The sequence below is a fragment of the Lissotriton helveticus genome, chromosome 10, assembly GCF_964261635.1.
Source record: "Lissotriton helveticus chromosome 10, aLisHel1.1, whole genome shotgun sequence".
Classification (NCBI taxonomy): domain Eukaryota; kingdom Metazoa; phylum Chordata; class Amphibia; order Caudata; family Salamandridae; genus Lissotriton; species Lissotriton helveticus.
Window position 1 is genome coordinate 887,434,484 of NC_136071.1, and position 18,135 is coordinate 887,452,618.

The window sequence follows — 18,135 nt, forward strand, 5'->3', positions numbered from 1 at the left end:
TAGACCTGCCTGGCTACGTATTTCAGGTTTTAAACCTGCAGTACAAAACTCCATCCTTAATCAGCCATTTGTGACACATTTATTTGGCCCAAATGTTGACGTGTCTTTACAGAAAATGAAAAAAGACACCAATACAGCAAAATCTATGGGAGCCTTGCAGCAGCAAGCTCCCAGATGTTCCTTTCGTCGCTTATCATACAGAGGCAACACAAGAGGCTACTCCTCAAGAGTCCCTCCACTTCCTACAAAGCCCCTGGTCAATCCACATTCACTAAGGGCTGCCAGAGAGGGGGGGGGGGTTACAGGGGTAACAACAAGAAAGGCAGAGGCAAAAACAACAACTCCTGCTCTGCCTCTACGTCTACCCAATGACACCACCACCACCACCCCTACCCCTACCTCCACCACCACCACCCCTACCTCCTGTGTGTGTGTGGGGGGGGGGGGGGGGGGGGGGGAGGAAGACTTCAACAATTCCTGCCTGCCGGGATCAACATCACATCAGACAGGTGGGTGCGACCAATTACTCAGTCAGGTTACTGTCTAGAACGAACATCTACGCCCACCCAAAAAGCTTCCAATGTCACAAGAACATCTATCGCTGTTAAAGCAAGAAGTAGTATCCCTGCTAGAAAAGTGCAATAGAACCAGTTCCTCTGCACCAACAAAACAAGGAGGTTTGCTCTCTATTTTCTGATTCAAAAGGACGACTGCTCTCGAAGGCCTATTTTAGACCTCAGACCGCTAAACCTATACATAGTCAGACCATTTTCACATGGTCACACTCCAACAAGTCCTTCCGCTCGTGCTGCAAAACAACTTCCTGGCTACTCTAGATTTCAAGGATGCATGCTTCCACATTCCCATTCACAAGGCTCACAGGAAGTATCTCAGATTTGTAATAGACGGGCAGCACTATCAACTCAAAGTACTCACATTCGGAGTCACAACAGCACCAAGAGTATTCACCAAGTGCTTAGCAGTAGTGGCAGCGTATCTACGAAGACCGCACATCCAGGTCTTCCCGTACCTCGGCGACTAGCTCATAAAAGCCAGCTCATACAATCAATGCGTGGGACACTCATGCCACCATCCAACTGCTCCACAACTTGGGGTTCAGAATAAAACACACCAAGTCTCATCTACAGTCATCCTAAGTACAACAGTACCTTGGTGCCACAATAAATACCCCAACAACGCCAGCTTATCCCACTCCAGCAAGGATAGCCAGCATGCAAACTATTCTAACACAGTTTCATCTACAACACTCCCTCCCAGCACGAGTGTTCATGCAAGTCATAGGGATGATGGCCTCTTGCATCTTCATAGTACCTCATGCAGGACTTCAGATGCGTCCGCTACAAGAGTGCTTATGTCAATAGAACCAGGCTCAAGGTCACTTAACAGACCTAGTGTTGGTAGACGGTTGGACTCATCGCTCTCTGCAGTGGTGGAACACCAAAAACCTTTCCAAGGGACGACCGTTCCTAGAGCCAGATCCTCAGATAATCTTGACTGTGGACGCATCGCTCTCCGGCTGGGGAGCCCACCTACTGCAACGCACCATGCAAGGCAGGTGGACACCGCAACAAAAATTACTCCACATCAATCATCTGGAGTTACTAGCAATATTCCTAGCACTGAAAGCTTTCCAGAAGCAAGTATCAAACAAAGCTGTGTTAGTCCGTACAGACATGACAGCAATGTACTACATACAGAAGCAGGGAGGCACACACTCCCTGCCACTCTCCTAGCACAGGACATATGGAGGTGGGCTATACCTCAAAACATATTCCTCCTAGCACAGCATGTTCCCGGAGTACAAAAAAACTAAAGCGGATCTGTTATATCGTCAAACGCAACAGGCCCACGAGTGGCAACTTCATATGCAAGTTCTTCAACCATTCTTTCAGATGTGGGGACAACCTCAAATAGACCTATTTGCCACCCTCAAACGCAAAATGCCCAAGCTTTGCCCCCAGATATCCACACTGTTGGAAAGTGGGTTATTGGTAGGGGCAAATGTAGGTCTGCCACTGGCAATAAGGCCACTAACACATGATAGGACTCAGCATAGGTCTTAGAAAAGTATTCCTTTGCTCAACCCTTGGTAACGTGGCTGCGAGCAGACAGGCTGAACTTCAAAGACAGGTATGTAAAGCATTTAAAAACACCATTTCAGTAAATAATTAAAAGACAACACAAAATGAAAATCCAACACCAATTTATGAATTTTTAAAGATTAGTCACTTTCTAGTGCTTAGAAACCAACAGTGCCCCTTTAAGTCTTTTTGTTTTCTCGGTCAGGGACACACCTTTATAAATTGTTCTGAAGAATTCTCACCACTGTAGTGGGCCGCCTTCTTCAGCAAGCGGGTTCCAGTTAGAACACCTTCCTGGCGTTCTGCTTGCAGGTCCCAAAGTATCCAACACACAATCCAAGGTTCTGGAATCTCCAAGAGGGTCCTTGAAAGTGTGAAACTTCAATTCCGCAATCCACTTGAACAAAACCCTTAAATCCACTGTACTCCAGGCTTGGAATTCTTTGTGGGGCTGTCCAGGTGAGCTCTGTTAACCTGTAGCTTGCAGGGAGTTTCCACTCTTGAGTCTTTTGGCAGCAAGGTAATCCACAGGGCTGTAGTTTCAGATGGTGCAGTCTTCATAGGTCATGCCTTAGAGTTCCCTGCACACGGCAAAATCTTCAGCAGGGCACTTCTTGCTTCATTCAGTTTCAAGCGGCAGATCTGGAGGGCTCTGCCCCTCTCAGATACTTATTCAAAATTCTCTTGGTCAAGCACCAGGTCACTGCTGACCAATGAGAGCAGGGCAACTCCTCCTAGTTATGACCACATCCTGTGGAGTGTCATTAGTTTGTCCCAGAGTACATCATCCTTCCAAATCCATAATGGCTGATTTTCCAGCAAGGAGGTAAGAGCTGGCTAAACACACCCCCTGGGATATCTCATTTCCATGGACCATCCCAGTAACATCTGCAAATACCTTTCTTAAGCCTAGTCCGGACTCTGGGTCACGACTGTCATAGTGGACTAAACCCCACGCCTCCCCTCTGGCCTTTGAAGAGCGTAGTTTACGACGCCACCTCCTGGCCTGGCATTCCTATAGAACAGATCACTGCCCTCCCAGCAGCCTGGCTAATCCACTTAACTCTGACCAATCAGGGCAGACCACTGAAAGGCTGAATTTGGACTTGCAAACAAGAAAGTCTCATAACTTATTGTATGTACACTTTAGGAGAAATTCAACAATAGAATATTGTTGGATTTACTACGACCATTCTGGGAAGTTGTTGAATGGTCCGGCTAGTCCTCTCCTATCAATATTTATTAATCAATCACTTCCTACCATGTTAACCTATGGGCCATGTGGTTTGCAATGGGGAAAATGACTTGCGCCACTTATGTAGCACCATATTTTATAAGTATTTCCCTAATTTCTACCGGACCCCCACCCCCTGTGCCACTAGCTGAGACTTCAGGGGTTCTGAATCTGCAGAAATATTGCAGATCACCCTTACCCTATTCTTCCAGCATCAAAGTCGAATTTGAGCACCTCTTTAAGACAATGTGGGGAGTGAAATGTAACATTTCACTTTACCCAGGCTTCTAAAAACTCATTTTATAAGGGCGCTCCTTATAGATAACTGACCCCCCACCCCTGGGATACCTAGGGGTGACCCTGGGGGTCCCTAATATGCAAAAACATGGTAGGTTTTTAATTTTTACGGGCCCCTACCCCCAAAGTCGAGTTGGGGCACAATTTAAGGTTTAAAAAGCTGTCCTGGCCACCAGTGCAGCTTTTAAACTGACCTCAGGCTTCAGCACTGCACACATGCTGATGCAGAGAATCTGCTGGCCTCTAAACTGCCATGCCCCAGGATACTGGAGACTTCTAGGTAGTTTCAATCCCCTGCCCTATTGCATACTAGGTGGTAGGTCATGCCAACTACAGGGGTACCCCACCATACTATAGTGTACCCTAGTGTATGTTGGGTGTCTTAACTGTGTTCTAATGTGTTCCTTTTAGCTTGGCCCTGGTTCAACAGAACCCAGGGTCAGTCAGTCACCACCAGTTCCAGTCAGCAAAAAGTTGGGGGGTGCCCAGGGCACAGGATGACTTTGCAACACACACCCACTGTCAAAAGGCAATACGATATGGATGAATTGGTCAAACGGATTTGCGTACGCTTTTCCACCTCTGCCACTCATGCCACTAGTAGTACGCAAACTACAGCAGCATTCTTTGACCCTCATCCTAGTTGCTCCAACCTGGGCCAGACAACCGTGGTACACCACACTGCTACAACTGTCTGTAGTACCGCCCCAAAAACTGCACCTGTGTCCACACCTCTTAACACAGCACCGTGGAGAGATCAGACACCCGGACCCAGCTCAGCTCAACCTTGCGATCTGGCTCCTCAAGTCCTAGAATTTCGATACCTGAACTTTCCTCCAGACTGCATGAATGTCATTAAAGAAGCTAGACATCCAACCACTAGGGCATGTTACGCGGCCAAGTGGAAACTATTTGTGATAAATTGTCATAACAATATTGATCCCCTAAATGTGTCTATTCAACACATCATAGGATACTTACTGCATCTCCAAAGATGTAACTTAGCCTATACGTCTATTAGACTAAATCTTGCTGCAATAGCAGCATATCTGCAAAACGGACAACCTCTATCTCTGTTCAGAGTGCCTGCCATTAAAGCCTTTATGGAAGGCCTTAAAAGAATAATCCCTCCCAGAGTACCACCTTCGCCTGTGTGGAATTTAAATGTTGGTCTCACACGGTTAATGGGACCTCCCTTTGAACCTTTACACAGGTGTGAATTACAATTTTTAACATGGAAAGTTGCTTTCCTAGTAGCTATTACTTCTCTGCGGAGAGTTAGTGAACTACAAGCACTAACCATCCAAGAACCCGTCTTGCAAATGCATCAAAATAAGGTAGTTGTACGTACTAATCCAAAATTCCCGCCCAAAGTCATTTCTCCATTCCATCTCGATCAATCTGTGGAACTGCCCGTTTTCTTCTCGCAACCAGTCAGTTACAAAGAGCTCTTCACACATTAGATGTCAAAAGAGCATTGCTATACTACATAGAAAGAACTCTACCTGTTCGAGGCATGTGGGCTGCTAAATTCATATCTTTTGCATTAGATCGCCGCCTAGTGTTGGGTCCGGATGATCGCACATTGTTGTCCTGGAAGAGTCTTCGAAGTATCCTGAGATAGGTGGCGCCTCCCCTGGACTACAGTGCGCATGGGCATCGGCTCCATCCCCAGATTGTTTTTTTCCGCCATTGGGTTCGGATGCGGTCTCGACGTCTCTGTCGGAACCGAGAAAAACTAGCTTTTTTACGGCCAAAAGGCCTTATATTCTTTGCGTCGGTATTGTTTGCGCACGGTCTCGAGTTCTTCCGTCTCTTTGAGTCGGAATCAGTGGAGTCGTTTCACTCTTCGAACATCGAGGCCTTCTCATCGCAACACGACCGCAACTTTTCAGTATGGAGCGGAGCCCGTTTAAAAACTGTCCACTCTGTGGGTCCAAATACCCACATATCGACGTACACCCGGTCTGTAACAAATGCCTTTCACCAGACCATAACGAGGACAACTGCATGGCCTGCGCCAGATTCAGGTCAAAGAAGACACTCAAGCTTCGGCGCGCGGTGCGCCTTGAGGCCAGACAAGCGGCCCCAGATCCAGAAAACATCTTCGGCGACCAAGAAGAGGAGGAACAGAGCCATCATCTTCAAATATCCCCGCCCGAGACGGAGGTCGGGGCGGATCCGGAAGACGACAATGGAGTCGTGGGTCAAGCCCTTGAATACGTCGACGAGGTAGGAGACGTCGAAGAGGTTTATGGGGCCGCGGAAGATAGCTCAGGGGATGAGCTATGCCCCGAAGGTTACGAAGATCAGGATCGGGTCACGGGATCGCCTGTCGGCCTTACCCAAGACCCCGTACCGCAAGCCACGGCCCCGCCTTCAGGCCCGGCCACGGACATACTTGCTACGCAGCCCGTATCGAAACTGAAACTGAAACTATCGGTATCGACTACACCTAAAATGGCCGACCCGAAATCGAAACCGAAACTTACGGGTTCGAGCGACTCTAAGATGGCGGCCGTTACTCCAAAAACACCTAAACCGGCTGCCTCATCGACTCCGTCGGCCACCGGTCCACAGAAGTCGAAGAAACCTGTTGATTCCAGTGTCGAAATCGTCGCCAGAGGAGGTTTCCTCTAAGAAGGGAGTTCGGCACGGGTCAAGCGCTGCGACGCCGTCGAAGCCCGCCAAGGCCGGCGACAAGGCTCCAGTTCCGACTGGGACTTCGTTAGTCGGACACGTGGTGGAGACGGACCCGGCTAAATCACACGGATCGAAAGCTGGAACGTCCACGCATCGGTCCAAGGACTCCGAGTCGGCGGCTGCGGCATCATCGTCCAAGACTCAGAAGGGCCACCAGGACGTCGGATCCGAGGGCAAGGTCAAGACCTCGTCGGCGCCAAAAGCCGCTGTGAGTGAAGCGTCCCTCATCGCCTCTTCACTACAGAGAATCGGGGAGAAAGCCTCTGCTACGTCTGCTCCGATGCTGTCGCCGCAGAAGCCGATGGACATTCCGGCAAAGCCTGCTGGTAAACTTCTCTTCCTTCTGCCGCCGAAGGAAGCGCCGAAGGCCTTCTCAACCAAATCGACGCCAAAGAAGTCGGATTCTTCAACGTCTGGAGCACTTTCAGGTCAACTACTCGACTCAGAAGAGGAATCTGAGCGTTTTATCGACGCTGACACGGGCAAGTTGACCCTCTACAAGAGGAGAATCACTTCACAGCCAGTGGACTCCTATGTTATCCCCCTAAAGAAGAAAAGGCTTGCTCAGGACGCTTCAGCCCTGATGGAACCTATCCAGCCTCCACCTAGAAAGAGCCCAACACCTTCCCCAGAACACTCTGAGGGTGAGGGATATGGTGAAGATGACCAATACACTTTCCCCATCAATGAACCCGATGCACAGCAAGATTCATATGATGACATAGGTGACCAAGGCACACAAGATGTGGGGCAGGACCCACAGCCTTTCAGTGCACGTGCATCCCCAACAGAAGACTCTGCAGGTTTACATGCACTTATTGAAAGGGCAGCAGCTAATCATGATGTGGACATGCATGCTGACCCAGTAGAAGAGGACTTTCTATTTGACACTTTTTCAGTCTCAGAGGACTGTAAAGACACTGCCTATGCTCAAGGGGGTCATTAAACATGCTGCAGACATCTTTAAAGAACCTACCAGGGCAAGAGTGGTCAATCCACGTATCGAAAAGAAGTACAGACCAGCACCTGCAGACCCTGCATACATTCGGGGACAGTTGCCGCTTGACTCCCTTGTGGTCGCAAATGCCCGCAAAAGGGCGAACTCCCAAACAACGGGTGAAGCTCCTCCCCCGGATAAGGAGTCAAAAGTCCTAGAGGCAGGGGGCAAAAGGGTAGCTGCACAGGCGGCCAATTTTTGGCGTATTGCGAATACACAGGCACTCTTGGCACGTTATGATAGGGCGCATAATGACACCCTAGAGCAAGTTTTACAACACCTGCCTCCGCAGTTTCAAGAGGGCACCAAACTGCTTATAGAAGAGGGAAAACTGATCTCCAACGCAGCCATAAAGTGTGCACTTGATGCCGCAGACACAGCAGCTAGGGCTATTAACACTAGCGTCATGCTGAGACGACAGGCGTGGCTCCGCATATCGGGGTTTAAACCAGACATTCAAACAACCATACTTAATCAGCCCGTTAATCCTGATAAACTGTTTGGTCCAGATGTTGACACCACCCTAGAAAAGATTAAGAAAGACAACGAAGCTGCTAAGTCTATGGGGGGCCCTACAATCACAGCAATTCCGTGGCAACAATTTTCGTCGCTCTGGTGCACGTGGAGTCACCAGAGGACAGATGGGTCAACAGTCACAATTCTCTAGAGGTGGAGCACAATCCTCGTACCCCAAGCAGAACAAAGGGGGTTACCGAGGAAACAGCACCAGAGGACGTGGCAGAGGAAACAACAACTCCCGCTCCTCTGCCCCAAGCAAACAGTGACTCTCTGTCACTGCCCCCCGACCACTTAACACCTGTCGGGGGGAGACTACAGCAGTTCCTGCCCGTCTGGAGAAACATCACCACAGACAGGTGGGTGCGACAACTTGTCCAGTACGGTTATTGTCTAGAGTTAAAGTCCACTCCACCCAACATTCCACCAAGGCAACGGCCTATGTCCGCAGAGCATTTGCACTTATTGCAGCAGGAAGTAGTGGTAATGCTGCAAAAAGGCGCAATCGAGCTCGTGCCGGTGGAGGAGGAGGGCACAGGGGTATATTCCCTGTACTTCCTTATTCCAAAAAAGGACGGATCTCTCAGACCCATTCTGGATCTGCGTCCCCTCGACCTGTATATACTTTCAGAACATTTCCATATGCTTACACTGCAACAGATTCTTCCCTTGTTAAACCAGGGGGACTTCTTAGCAACCTTAAACCTCAAGGATGCTTATTTCCACATTCCACTACACCCGTCCCACAGAAAATACCTCAGATTCACTATCCAAGGCAAACATTATCAGTTCAAGGTCCTACCCTTCGGAGTGACCACAGCCCCGAGAGTATTTACCAAGTGTCTGGCGACAGTAGCGGCGCACCTCAGGAGGCGGAACATCCATGTCTACCCCTACCTGGACGACTGGCTCCTTCAAGCCAAGTCGGAACAACAGTGCGCCGCGGACATGTCAACTACCATTCACCTCCTTCACAATCTGGGCTTCTCGTTGAACTACCCAAAGTCGCATCTTCAGCCGGCGCATGTCCGGCAGTTCCTAGGTGCGACAATCAATACCCTGACGGCCATGGCCCAGCCAACCCAAGTCAGGATAGACAGCATGCAGTCGCTAATTCAAAAGTTCAGACCGCAACACTCGCTTCCAGCGAGAGTGTTCATGCAGTTGATTGGCATGATGGCCTCCTGCATCTTCATAGTCCCTCACGCACGTCTACATATGCGTCCGCTCCAGGAGTGCTTAGCAAATCAGTGGACACAGGCTCAGGGACAATTGACAGACCTAGTGTTGGTTACCAGTCGGGCATACGACTCTCTGCATTGGTGGACTCCACACAACCTTTGCAAGGGCCGACTGTTCCAGGAGCCAGTGCCACAGATTATCCTGACAACGGACGCATCTCTCCAGGGATGGGGAGCTCATCTGCTCACTTACACGGTGCAGGAACTATGGACGACGCAGCAACAGAAGATGCACATCAACTATCTGGAACTGATGGCAATCTTCATGGCGCTCAAGTCCTTCCTTGTACACCTGTGCAACAAGGTAGTGTTAGTCCGGACGGACAACATGACCGCGATGTACTACATTCAAAAGCAGGGGGGCACCCACTCGCCACAGCTGTCTCATCTGGCTCAGGGCATGTGGAAGTGGGCCATTCAGAGGAACATTTTCCTCATGGCAGAACACCTCCCGGGCAAGGACAATCAGATGGCGGATCTGCTCAGCAGATACAGCCATCAAATGCACAAGTGGGAGTTACACCCATCTGTACTCCACCCGTACTTTCAGCAGTGGGGTCATCCGGAGATAGACCTGTTTGCCACAAGCGAAAACGCAAAATGCCAACACTTTGCCGCCAGGTTCCCTCACCCACAGTCGCAGGGGAATGCGATATGGATGAACTGGTCAGGCAGATTTGCGTACGCTTTTCCGCCAGCCCCTCTGATACCGCTGGTGGCAAGAAAGCTAAGGCAGCACTCCATGACTCTCATCCTGGTTGCTCCAACGTGGGCGCGCCAAGCATGGTACACCACGTTCCTCGAACTCTCAGTGGTGCCGCATCAAAGGCTGCGCCTCACGCCCAGACTTTTGACGCAGAACCATGGAGACATTCAGCATCCAGATCCGCAACAGCTCAACCTGGCGATCTGGCTCCTGAAGTCCTAGAGTTTGGATACCTTCACCTACCTCCAGAATGCATGGACATCATCAAGGAGGCGAGAAAGCCAACTACCAGAGCATGCTATGCTGCAAAATGGAAGCGTTTTGTCATTTATTGTACAGCCAATGACATCAACCCGCTAGATGCATCTATCCCTAACATCATTTGCTATCTGTTAAATCTTTACAAGTGCAATCTAGCGTGCACTTCTATTCGGATACATCTATCCGCCATAGCAGCTTATCTTCAGAACAGGCAACATCTCTGTCTTCAGAGTGCCTGCCATTAAGGCCTTCCTGGAGGGTCTGAAGCGAGTCATTCCCCCAAGAACACCGCCAGCTCCGGTGTGGAACCTCAATGTGGTCCTCACCAGGCTGATGGGACCACCTTTTGAGCCACTACACTCGTGTGAACTCCAGTTCCTAACGTGGAAAGTAGCTTTCCTTATTGCTATTACGTCACTGAGACGCGTCAGTGAGCTGCAAGCGCTCACAATCCAAGAGCCATTCATACAGATTCATCCAAATAGGGTGGTACTACGTACTAACCCCAAATTCCTTCCGAAGGTGGTGTCACAGTTTCATCTCAACCAAACTATTGACTTGCCGGCATTCTTCCAAAACCCACAAACGGTGGCGGAAAAAATGCTTCACACTTTAGATGTCAGGAGGGCGTTGATGTACTACATTGACAGGACACAACCCTTTAGGAAGACAAAACAGCTTTTTGTTGCCTTCTCGCCACAGCACAAGGGCAACCCTATTTCCAAAGCAGGAATAGCCAGGTGGATTGTTAAGTGCATCCAAATATGTTATCAAAAGGCAAAACGTACCTTGACAATACCCCCAAGGGCGCATTCCACCCGCAAATTGGGGGCATCTATGGCTTTCCTGGGGAACATTCCTTTAGAAGACATCTGCAGAGCAGCCACGTGGGTTACTCCACATACCTTTACAAAACACTACTGTGTTGATGTACATTCCAAGCAGCAAGCGGCTGTAGGACAGGCTGTTCTCAAAACACTTTTTCAGGTTTCTGCAGCTGGCACGGGCAACCGCCGATAATGGAGGGACTGCTATATATTCTATGCAAAAGATATGAATTTAGCAGCCCACATGCCTCGAACTGAATATGCTACTTACCAGTATGCATCTGTTCTTGGCATGTAGGGCTGCTAACATTCATATCGCCCACCCTCCTCCCCGGTGCCTGTCGCAGCTGCAGACATACTCTTGTATTCACTCATTAGCATGGACATCCTTTACACTTTACACTCCATCTCTGCCACAATGGCTAAAAACAATCTGGGGATGGAGCCGATGCCCATGCGCACTGTAGTCCAGGGGAGGAGCCACCTATCTCAGGATACTTCGAAGACTCTTCCAGGACAACAATGTGCGATCATCCGGACCCAACACTAGGCGGCGATCTAATGCAAAAGATATGAATGTTAGCAGCCCTACATGCCAAGAACCGATGCATACTGGTAAGTAGCATATTCATTTCGTAAGACAAAACAACTTTTTGTGTCTTTCTCACCACCACACAAAGGTAATCCCATTTCAAAATCTGGGATAGCTAAATGGATTGTCAAATGCATACAGATATTACCACAAAGCTAAATGTATGTTATCTGTTCCTCCTAAAGCCCACTCTACAAGAAAAATAGGGGCTTCAATGGCATTTTTAGGAAACATTCCCCTAGATGACATCTGCAGAGCAGCTACATGGGCTACACCGCACACATTCACAAAACACTATTGTGTAGATGTGCAAACAAAACAACAAGCTAATATGGGCCGGGCTGTTCTCAAAAAAGTATTCCAAACTACTGCAACAGATAGGGGTGGTCGCCGCTAAGAGTGGGTACTGCTGTACAATCTATGCAGTGTGCAATCTGCAGCTCCTACCTCGAACGGAAAATGCTACTTACCAGTATGCATCTGTTCTTGGCATGTAGCTGCAGAGTTGCACACGCCCACCCTTGTCTGTTCCAGTATTATCTTAATTGGATACAAATTACATGGGCATCCTTCATTTTCTTGCAAAGCTCCATTACATGGGCATCCTTCATTTTCTTGCAAAGCTCCATCATTTCCCTAATGGCGGAAAACAATCTAGGGATGGAGCCCATGCGCAATGTGGTCCTAAGGAGGAGTCACCTATCTTCTGACTTGCAAAGAACTGTTCTGGACAGCAACAAACTGCAAACACCCGGGCCCAACTCTAGATGGCGATCTATGCACAGTGTGCAACTCTGCAGCTCTACATGCCAAGAACAGATGCATTACTGGTAAGTAGCATTTTCCTTACCCAGTATGCATCGGTTTATGGCATATAGAGCTGGAGTCGTATGCGCCTACCTGCCTCCCCAGGTACCTATACCTGTTGCAGTAACATTTTATTTAAATACATGCATTCATGGACATCTTCTGTTACTACTCCTATCTCCATTATTACCCTCTGCGAGAAAACAGTCCATCACCGAAAGGAGTCACCTAACTTGTGACTGGGAAGACTTTTTCGAAGAAAAACAAAGTGCATGCATCTGGACCCAACACTCGATGACAATCTATGCATAGCATATTACTCTAAAGCTCTATATGCCAAGAACAGATGTATACTGGGAAAGTAGCATTTTCCATATCCCCTCTCGCAAATATAAGAGCCTATGGGTTCACACACATTTCATATGTGGACGACACTCCTCTTTTGGTGTCTTTTGAAAAAGATCTGTCCACAACTAGAGACCACTTTACGAATGGCATGAAAGCTATCGCTACTTGGCTGGCCATGAATTTCTCCAGTTTAACAGACCTTATGCTCTTCGGTTCTGCACAACAGGTATGGTCCTCTGAGTGGTGGCCACCCGAATTGGGAGTGCCACCTGCTATTAAATTCTTAGTGAAAAACCTGGGCATTCACTTAGACCATAATCTAACTATGGAAGACCAGGTAATGGGTTACCACTAGGGCTTGCTTCCATGTTATGAGACTACTGCGCAGTTTTTCCAATGCTCCCATTTGCAGTACGCAAGACCCTAGTCAACGCATCCTTCCTGGATAAACTCCAGGTGGTTCAGAATACAGCGGCTCGCCTAATTCATAATCTGCCGGCTACAGCGGCTCGCCTAATTCATAATCTGCCGGCAAGTTATACTTGGGTTTCTTTACCGCGCTCACTTCATTGGCTGCTGGTGAGAAACCGTTACCTTTTTAGGTCGAGCAGACCTGCATTCAATACAAAGCATTGATTGCTGTCTGCTTCTAGACCTATTGTCAGCTGTATTTGGGAATGTGGACACGAGAGGGGCACAAGCGCAGATTTGACCTCGTGGGCGTGCACGGCGCCGTGCCCCTCTCGTGCCCCATATTCCCGTGCGCACACAGCCAGCCCCCACACCCCTGCACACACACCACACAGGCACATGTACACACGCTGCCCCCCCCCCCCCCCCCCCACCACACACACATACACGCAGGCAGGCACACACACAGGTACAACACACGCAGGCACATACAAGCGCACCCCATCCCCCCCCCCCCCCCCCCCCCCCCCCGGGCTTACATACACACACACACAATCCCAACCCCGCTCACCGGGCACACGCAGGGCTTCCATCACTGGGGGGGGCGGGTACAATCAATGTGCCCCGACGCCCCCCCCCCCCCTCACCGGCTCCTCTCGTCCTGTCCCTCCGTCTCCAGACTCCGCAGCCCGCTCTGTTGTTTCTCCGCCCCTTCAGGACAGTTCGTGCGTGTCACGCCTCTCCTTTCTCCCGGACTGAAATCCTATTTGCGTGTCAGGCCTCGTCTTCACCACGCATTTTTTTTTGTTTTGTTGGCTTGTTTTTAAACTGCTGTGCCTTTTTAACAGAGCAATACTTTCTACTTGGTGGGAAATGGGCGGAAAAGTCACATGTAAAGTCCCAGCACACACCTCTATGTAATCATGCACAGCACAGTCCAAGAACACAGGGAGTAAGTAATTCATAACATTTCATTTTAACTTGTCTGTAGGATTTTGTCTTGAAAGCTGGTCTACGTTATTATCAATTCTGTTCAGAAAGAAAACCGGAGCTGCGCTTTAAGTTATTGGCATGGACCGCTGTTAGTGCTTCAGAATATTTTTGCATGCAAAGTAAGTCGTTAAGCTGGAGGAAAAAACAGAGAATGCCCATGGTCAAACCACTTTATATTATCTAATATCCAGTGCAAGAAAAAACTGCAATCATACGATGTAGTTGCCTTTTTTTACCCTTAAAAGCATTCAAGGCATAAACTGATTTAAAAGTAATTTTTTAAATAAAATAATGCAAATCAAAGCTTTAATTTCGGTGCAAACACTGGTGACAAGGCTAATATCAGCCACTCACTCAATAAGAACTGAAAGTTATACTGCCATGGATGGACGTTGACCCGATCTGGCAGCTGAAAAGAAAACCTGGTCTGACCCCCAAACTTCTCCCTACAGAGGGCAAGCAGAATGGGTGAACCAGGATTTCATCGCTGGAGAGAGAACTTAGTTCACCTGTGGCCACCACTGCTACTTACTGTTGCTGGCAATGCTACATCACACTGGCAAGCGAAATGTCTTATTGTGGTCGATATGCAGACCGAGGCCAGGGTAGAAGAGCTATCGCAGAGCATCTGAACCAAGCAATGGCTGAGGGTGATGGACAGAGTGAGACACATAAATAAAAAGTCATTTACAATACCAATAGCTCAAACTTTCCTAATGCGAGACCTATTGCATTGCAAATGCTTGTTTAAAATCTGCTGCCTAATGCACAAAGCACTTAATGGCAAGGGACCTAGCTACTTGATGGAGAAAGTCCTTCGCTATCAACCAGTAAGGTCTCTTAAGAGCCAGTGTGACTCACTGTCCCACGAATCAAGAAAACTTGCTCCGGTGGCTGAGCATTTTCGTTTTTAGCCCCCTATTATTGGAGCAAACTTCCTATCCACATACGAGAATGTATTGTCTGCCGTAACTTTTGGAAAATATAAAAAACTGAACTGTTTTAGTATCTAGGCCCTCTGCTGATTCTTTCTGCTGCGCTGAGCTATCCCTTTGGGGATGATTCATGCGCATTACAAATAACCCTAATAATAATGAGGCCTTCTCTCAAAGTGTAGAGAGAAAAGCTCCGGAGCCCAATGGTGTCACGAATGATTTATTTAAATTCAACACCGAGCGCTGGTCCTATATTCAGTAACCTGGCACACAGATGTGCCGTCCTTCTAGCACCTCTATCATTATCCCCATATTCAAGAAGAGTAGTAGAGAATACCTTATTTTTTTACAGACCAATCTCTGATCGACACCACTGTCAACATTTTGGAACATGTCATCTATAACAGAATTAAGGAGTGGGCCCAAGCTGAATCTAATTTGCATCATTACCAGCACAGGTTCAGAAGTAAGATCGTGACTATCGTATAAAGTGCTAATCTTGTGCGAAGCTTGTGCCCTTGTACATGGCTTTATGGATTGAAGTACTGCTTTCGACTGTCAACCAATCCAAACTATGGCGCATGCTGCTGTCATGGGGACTGGATGCCTCTCTTGCATATCTGCATAGGGACACGAGAGCCAGGGTTAGAATCGGTGGCAGTGGAAATATATCTAATGATCTAGAAATTGGCAGGGGTGTCCATGAAGTATGCGTTCTCGCCCCTCTTTTTGTTTCATTTTATACATTAATGATCTGTGCCCATCTTTAGCAAAGGTAACAGTGATGTTCCTACTGTCAAAGGGGGGTAGTTTACCCACACCTATATGCGGACAACGCAGGTTTTATGGCTCGAACGCCTAAAGCACTGCGCCTTCTAGTATTTGCCTTCATTCGGTTTTATTACTAATCGAGACCACCAATTTTTTCTCATTGTGTGCATCCCACGCTGTACCCAACTTCCCCTTATGAAAGTGGATAAAAACTCTGGCTAGTGTCAACTGTTTTCCATAATTAGGAGTCCTGTTTTCTGCTTCAGGAGCATGGGCACCAGTATTGCACACTGCAAAATGCAGTTCTCAAAGGCAATTGGTTCGTTATTTGCCTCCCGCCCCAGGGTGGGAGGCACTTGGCTGCCATGTTGCAGATTTATGAATCCCATTTTTTAACTACGGGTCTGAAATATAGGGGCATTGCGTACTGTGAAGCCATACAATGTGAAGAAACACAGTTCTGCAGGCTACTCCTTGGCGTACCAATTTCCACCCCACATATCCTGCCATAAAGAACTAAACCTAAAATACATAATTTACTTTGTGTGAGACTCCTACTATTTCCTTTGTCTATTTGGAGCAATGAGAAGGCAGTATTAACTAAAGATAAATTGGATTACCTCTCCAGTGATCACCGTCTCCAAATCCCTTGGTTTGCATATGTTAAAACCTAATCGGGTAAAATTGGTATGCAGAGGGCCTTTATTGAGCCAAATTCATGTTCAAGTTTTAACAAAAGAAAAGTAGCCTCCAATTTTTTTTATGAATCGGGGCAGGAAATGAGTTACAGAAGCACAGAAGGGAAACCTTTTGATAAATGCATATTTATCTTTGAGTGCCCTGGAGTACACCCCGGTTTGTTTATGGCAGCCTTGCGGGAGAATGAGGCGCTCTGGTCAGGTTCCGAGCCGACTCCACTAAATACCTATTGTGTTTCCCACTTAGAAATCAGCCAAATCTTGCTGCTATTTCTTGGGCCGGGTGACGACAACTGTCCAAACAATGTTACACTTTTTATTATCCTGTACATTTTATTCCAGGCTATTCTTAATCCCTCTTTAAAAAATTATCGTAATATCAGGCTGTGTAGAGCCATGTTATCGGTTACTCAATTGTCTTATATGGAAACCTGTTTACACTTTCGCTCATTTTTAAGACCTGCTGTGAGGGCATGCGGCACTTAACCATTTTAACTATCTTCGGTCTGTAATCTGTCCTATTGATATTTATGAATACGTTTTTTAACTTGATTAAATGTTTTTCTGTCCATAAAAGTAACCTACATAACATTCTTCTGAATGAAGTGTCGCAACAGTCTGCGTTAAACTGTTCTCCAGATATTTCCAAGTATCAAAACTAACCTCGTCTTGAGGTTTGCCTTCCTGAAATACTGATGTGGTGGAAAAATCGTACTGCGCTCGGAGGGCTGTAGTTAATCTAATCCCCCATGTATTCCCTGCACCCTTCACTTCTGCAATGTTCAGTTTTAAGCTGTAGTAGATTCTTAAAGCAAACCTATTTCTCATATTTGATATATAGCCATCAGTTTGGCAGATGAAGTATTAGGTTAAGCACTCTGTATGATGTGTAGTCTCATACTAAATGTATTGTTTTCTGTGAACTTCTGTTTTCTGGCAGCAGGAATGAATTGTAGGACTACGTAACATATGCCTGCCTTTGTAAATGTAAAGCTCTGGTAAATGTTGAACTTGAATGGTGCCTAAGACCCTTCCCAACACCCCAGCTGGTTTTGGCACGGTTACTGGATGGCGAACTTCTGTGCACAGTATACACACTTTGTTTTGCAGAATAAAAGTGAATGGCTAAGCCACCCTTTGTAAAGCACTAGAAACTAGATGTAGTAAAGAAGAAAAAAACTTATCCCTGACTTATATATTAATTGGCATCTTTTTATAATTCTTCCAGATCCAAGTTATCGTTCCTTCCATTCTGGAGGTTATGGCCAAGATGCCATGGGTTTAGATCCGATGATGGAACATGAAATGGGAGGGCACCATCCCGGTTCCGAATATCCAGTTGATGGACTACCAGATCTTGGACATGCACAGGATCTAATGGATGGCTTGCCTCCTGGTGACAGTAATCAGCTGGCCTGGTTTGATACTGATCTGTAAAATGTTATGTTTTTTAGGTAAGTTTTTGAGGCTTAGGCCAAACTATTGTATTTTGCACTTCTAATATGCCTTACTTGGCCTCCGATTGCACATTTGTTTATAAAAACTTCAGGTAATGTTGCTCTGCGTCTCTGAATAGTTTTCTTTTGTCAACTTGTTTTGCAGTCTTTCTTTATCAGCCATGTTGAAATTTTTCTTCCAGGCGTGGTCCTTTGATCTACATCTTGTTGTTTTTTTTTGTGTTTTTTTTAAATTTGTA

At 47.4% G+C, this 18,135-nt stretch overlaps 1 protein-coding gene across 1 annotated transcript in view; it reads left to right on the forward strand.

Moving 5' to 3' along the window:
* Positions 1-18,135, forward strand: part of CTNNB1 (catenin beta 1) — a 104,567-nt gene that overhangs the window by 66,700 nt on the left and 19,732 nt on the right. The window contains exon 15 of the mRNA XM_078663526.1: positions 17,668-17,893. Within this exon, the coding sequence (XP_078519652.1) occupies positions 17,668-17,876 (209 nt within the window). The 3' untranslated portion in view covers positions 17,877-17,893. The remainder of the gene's footprint in view (positions 1-17,667; positions 17,894-18,135) is intronic.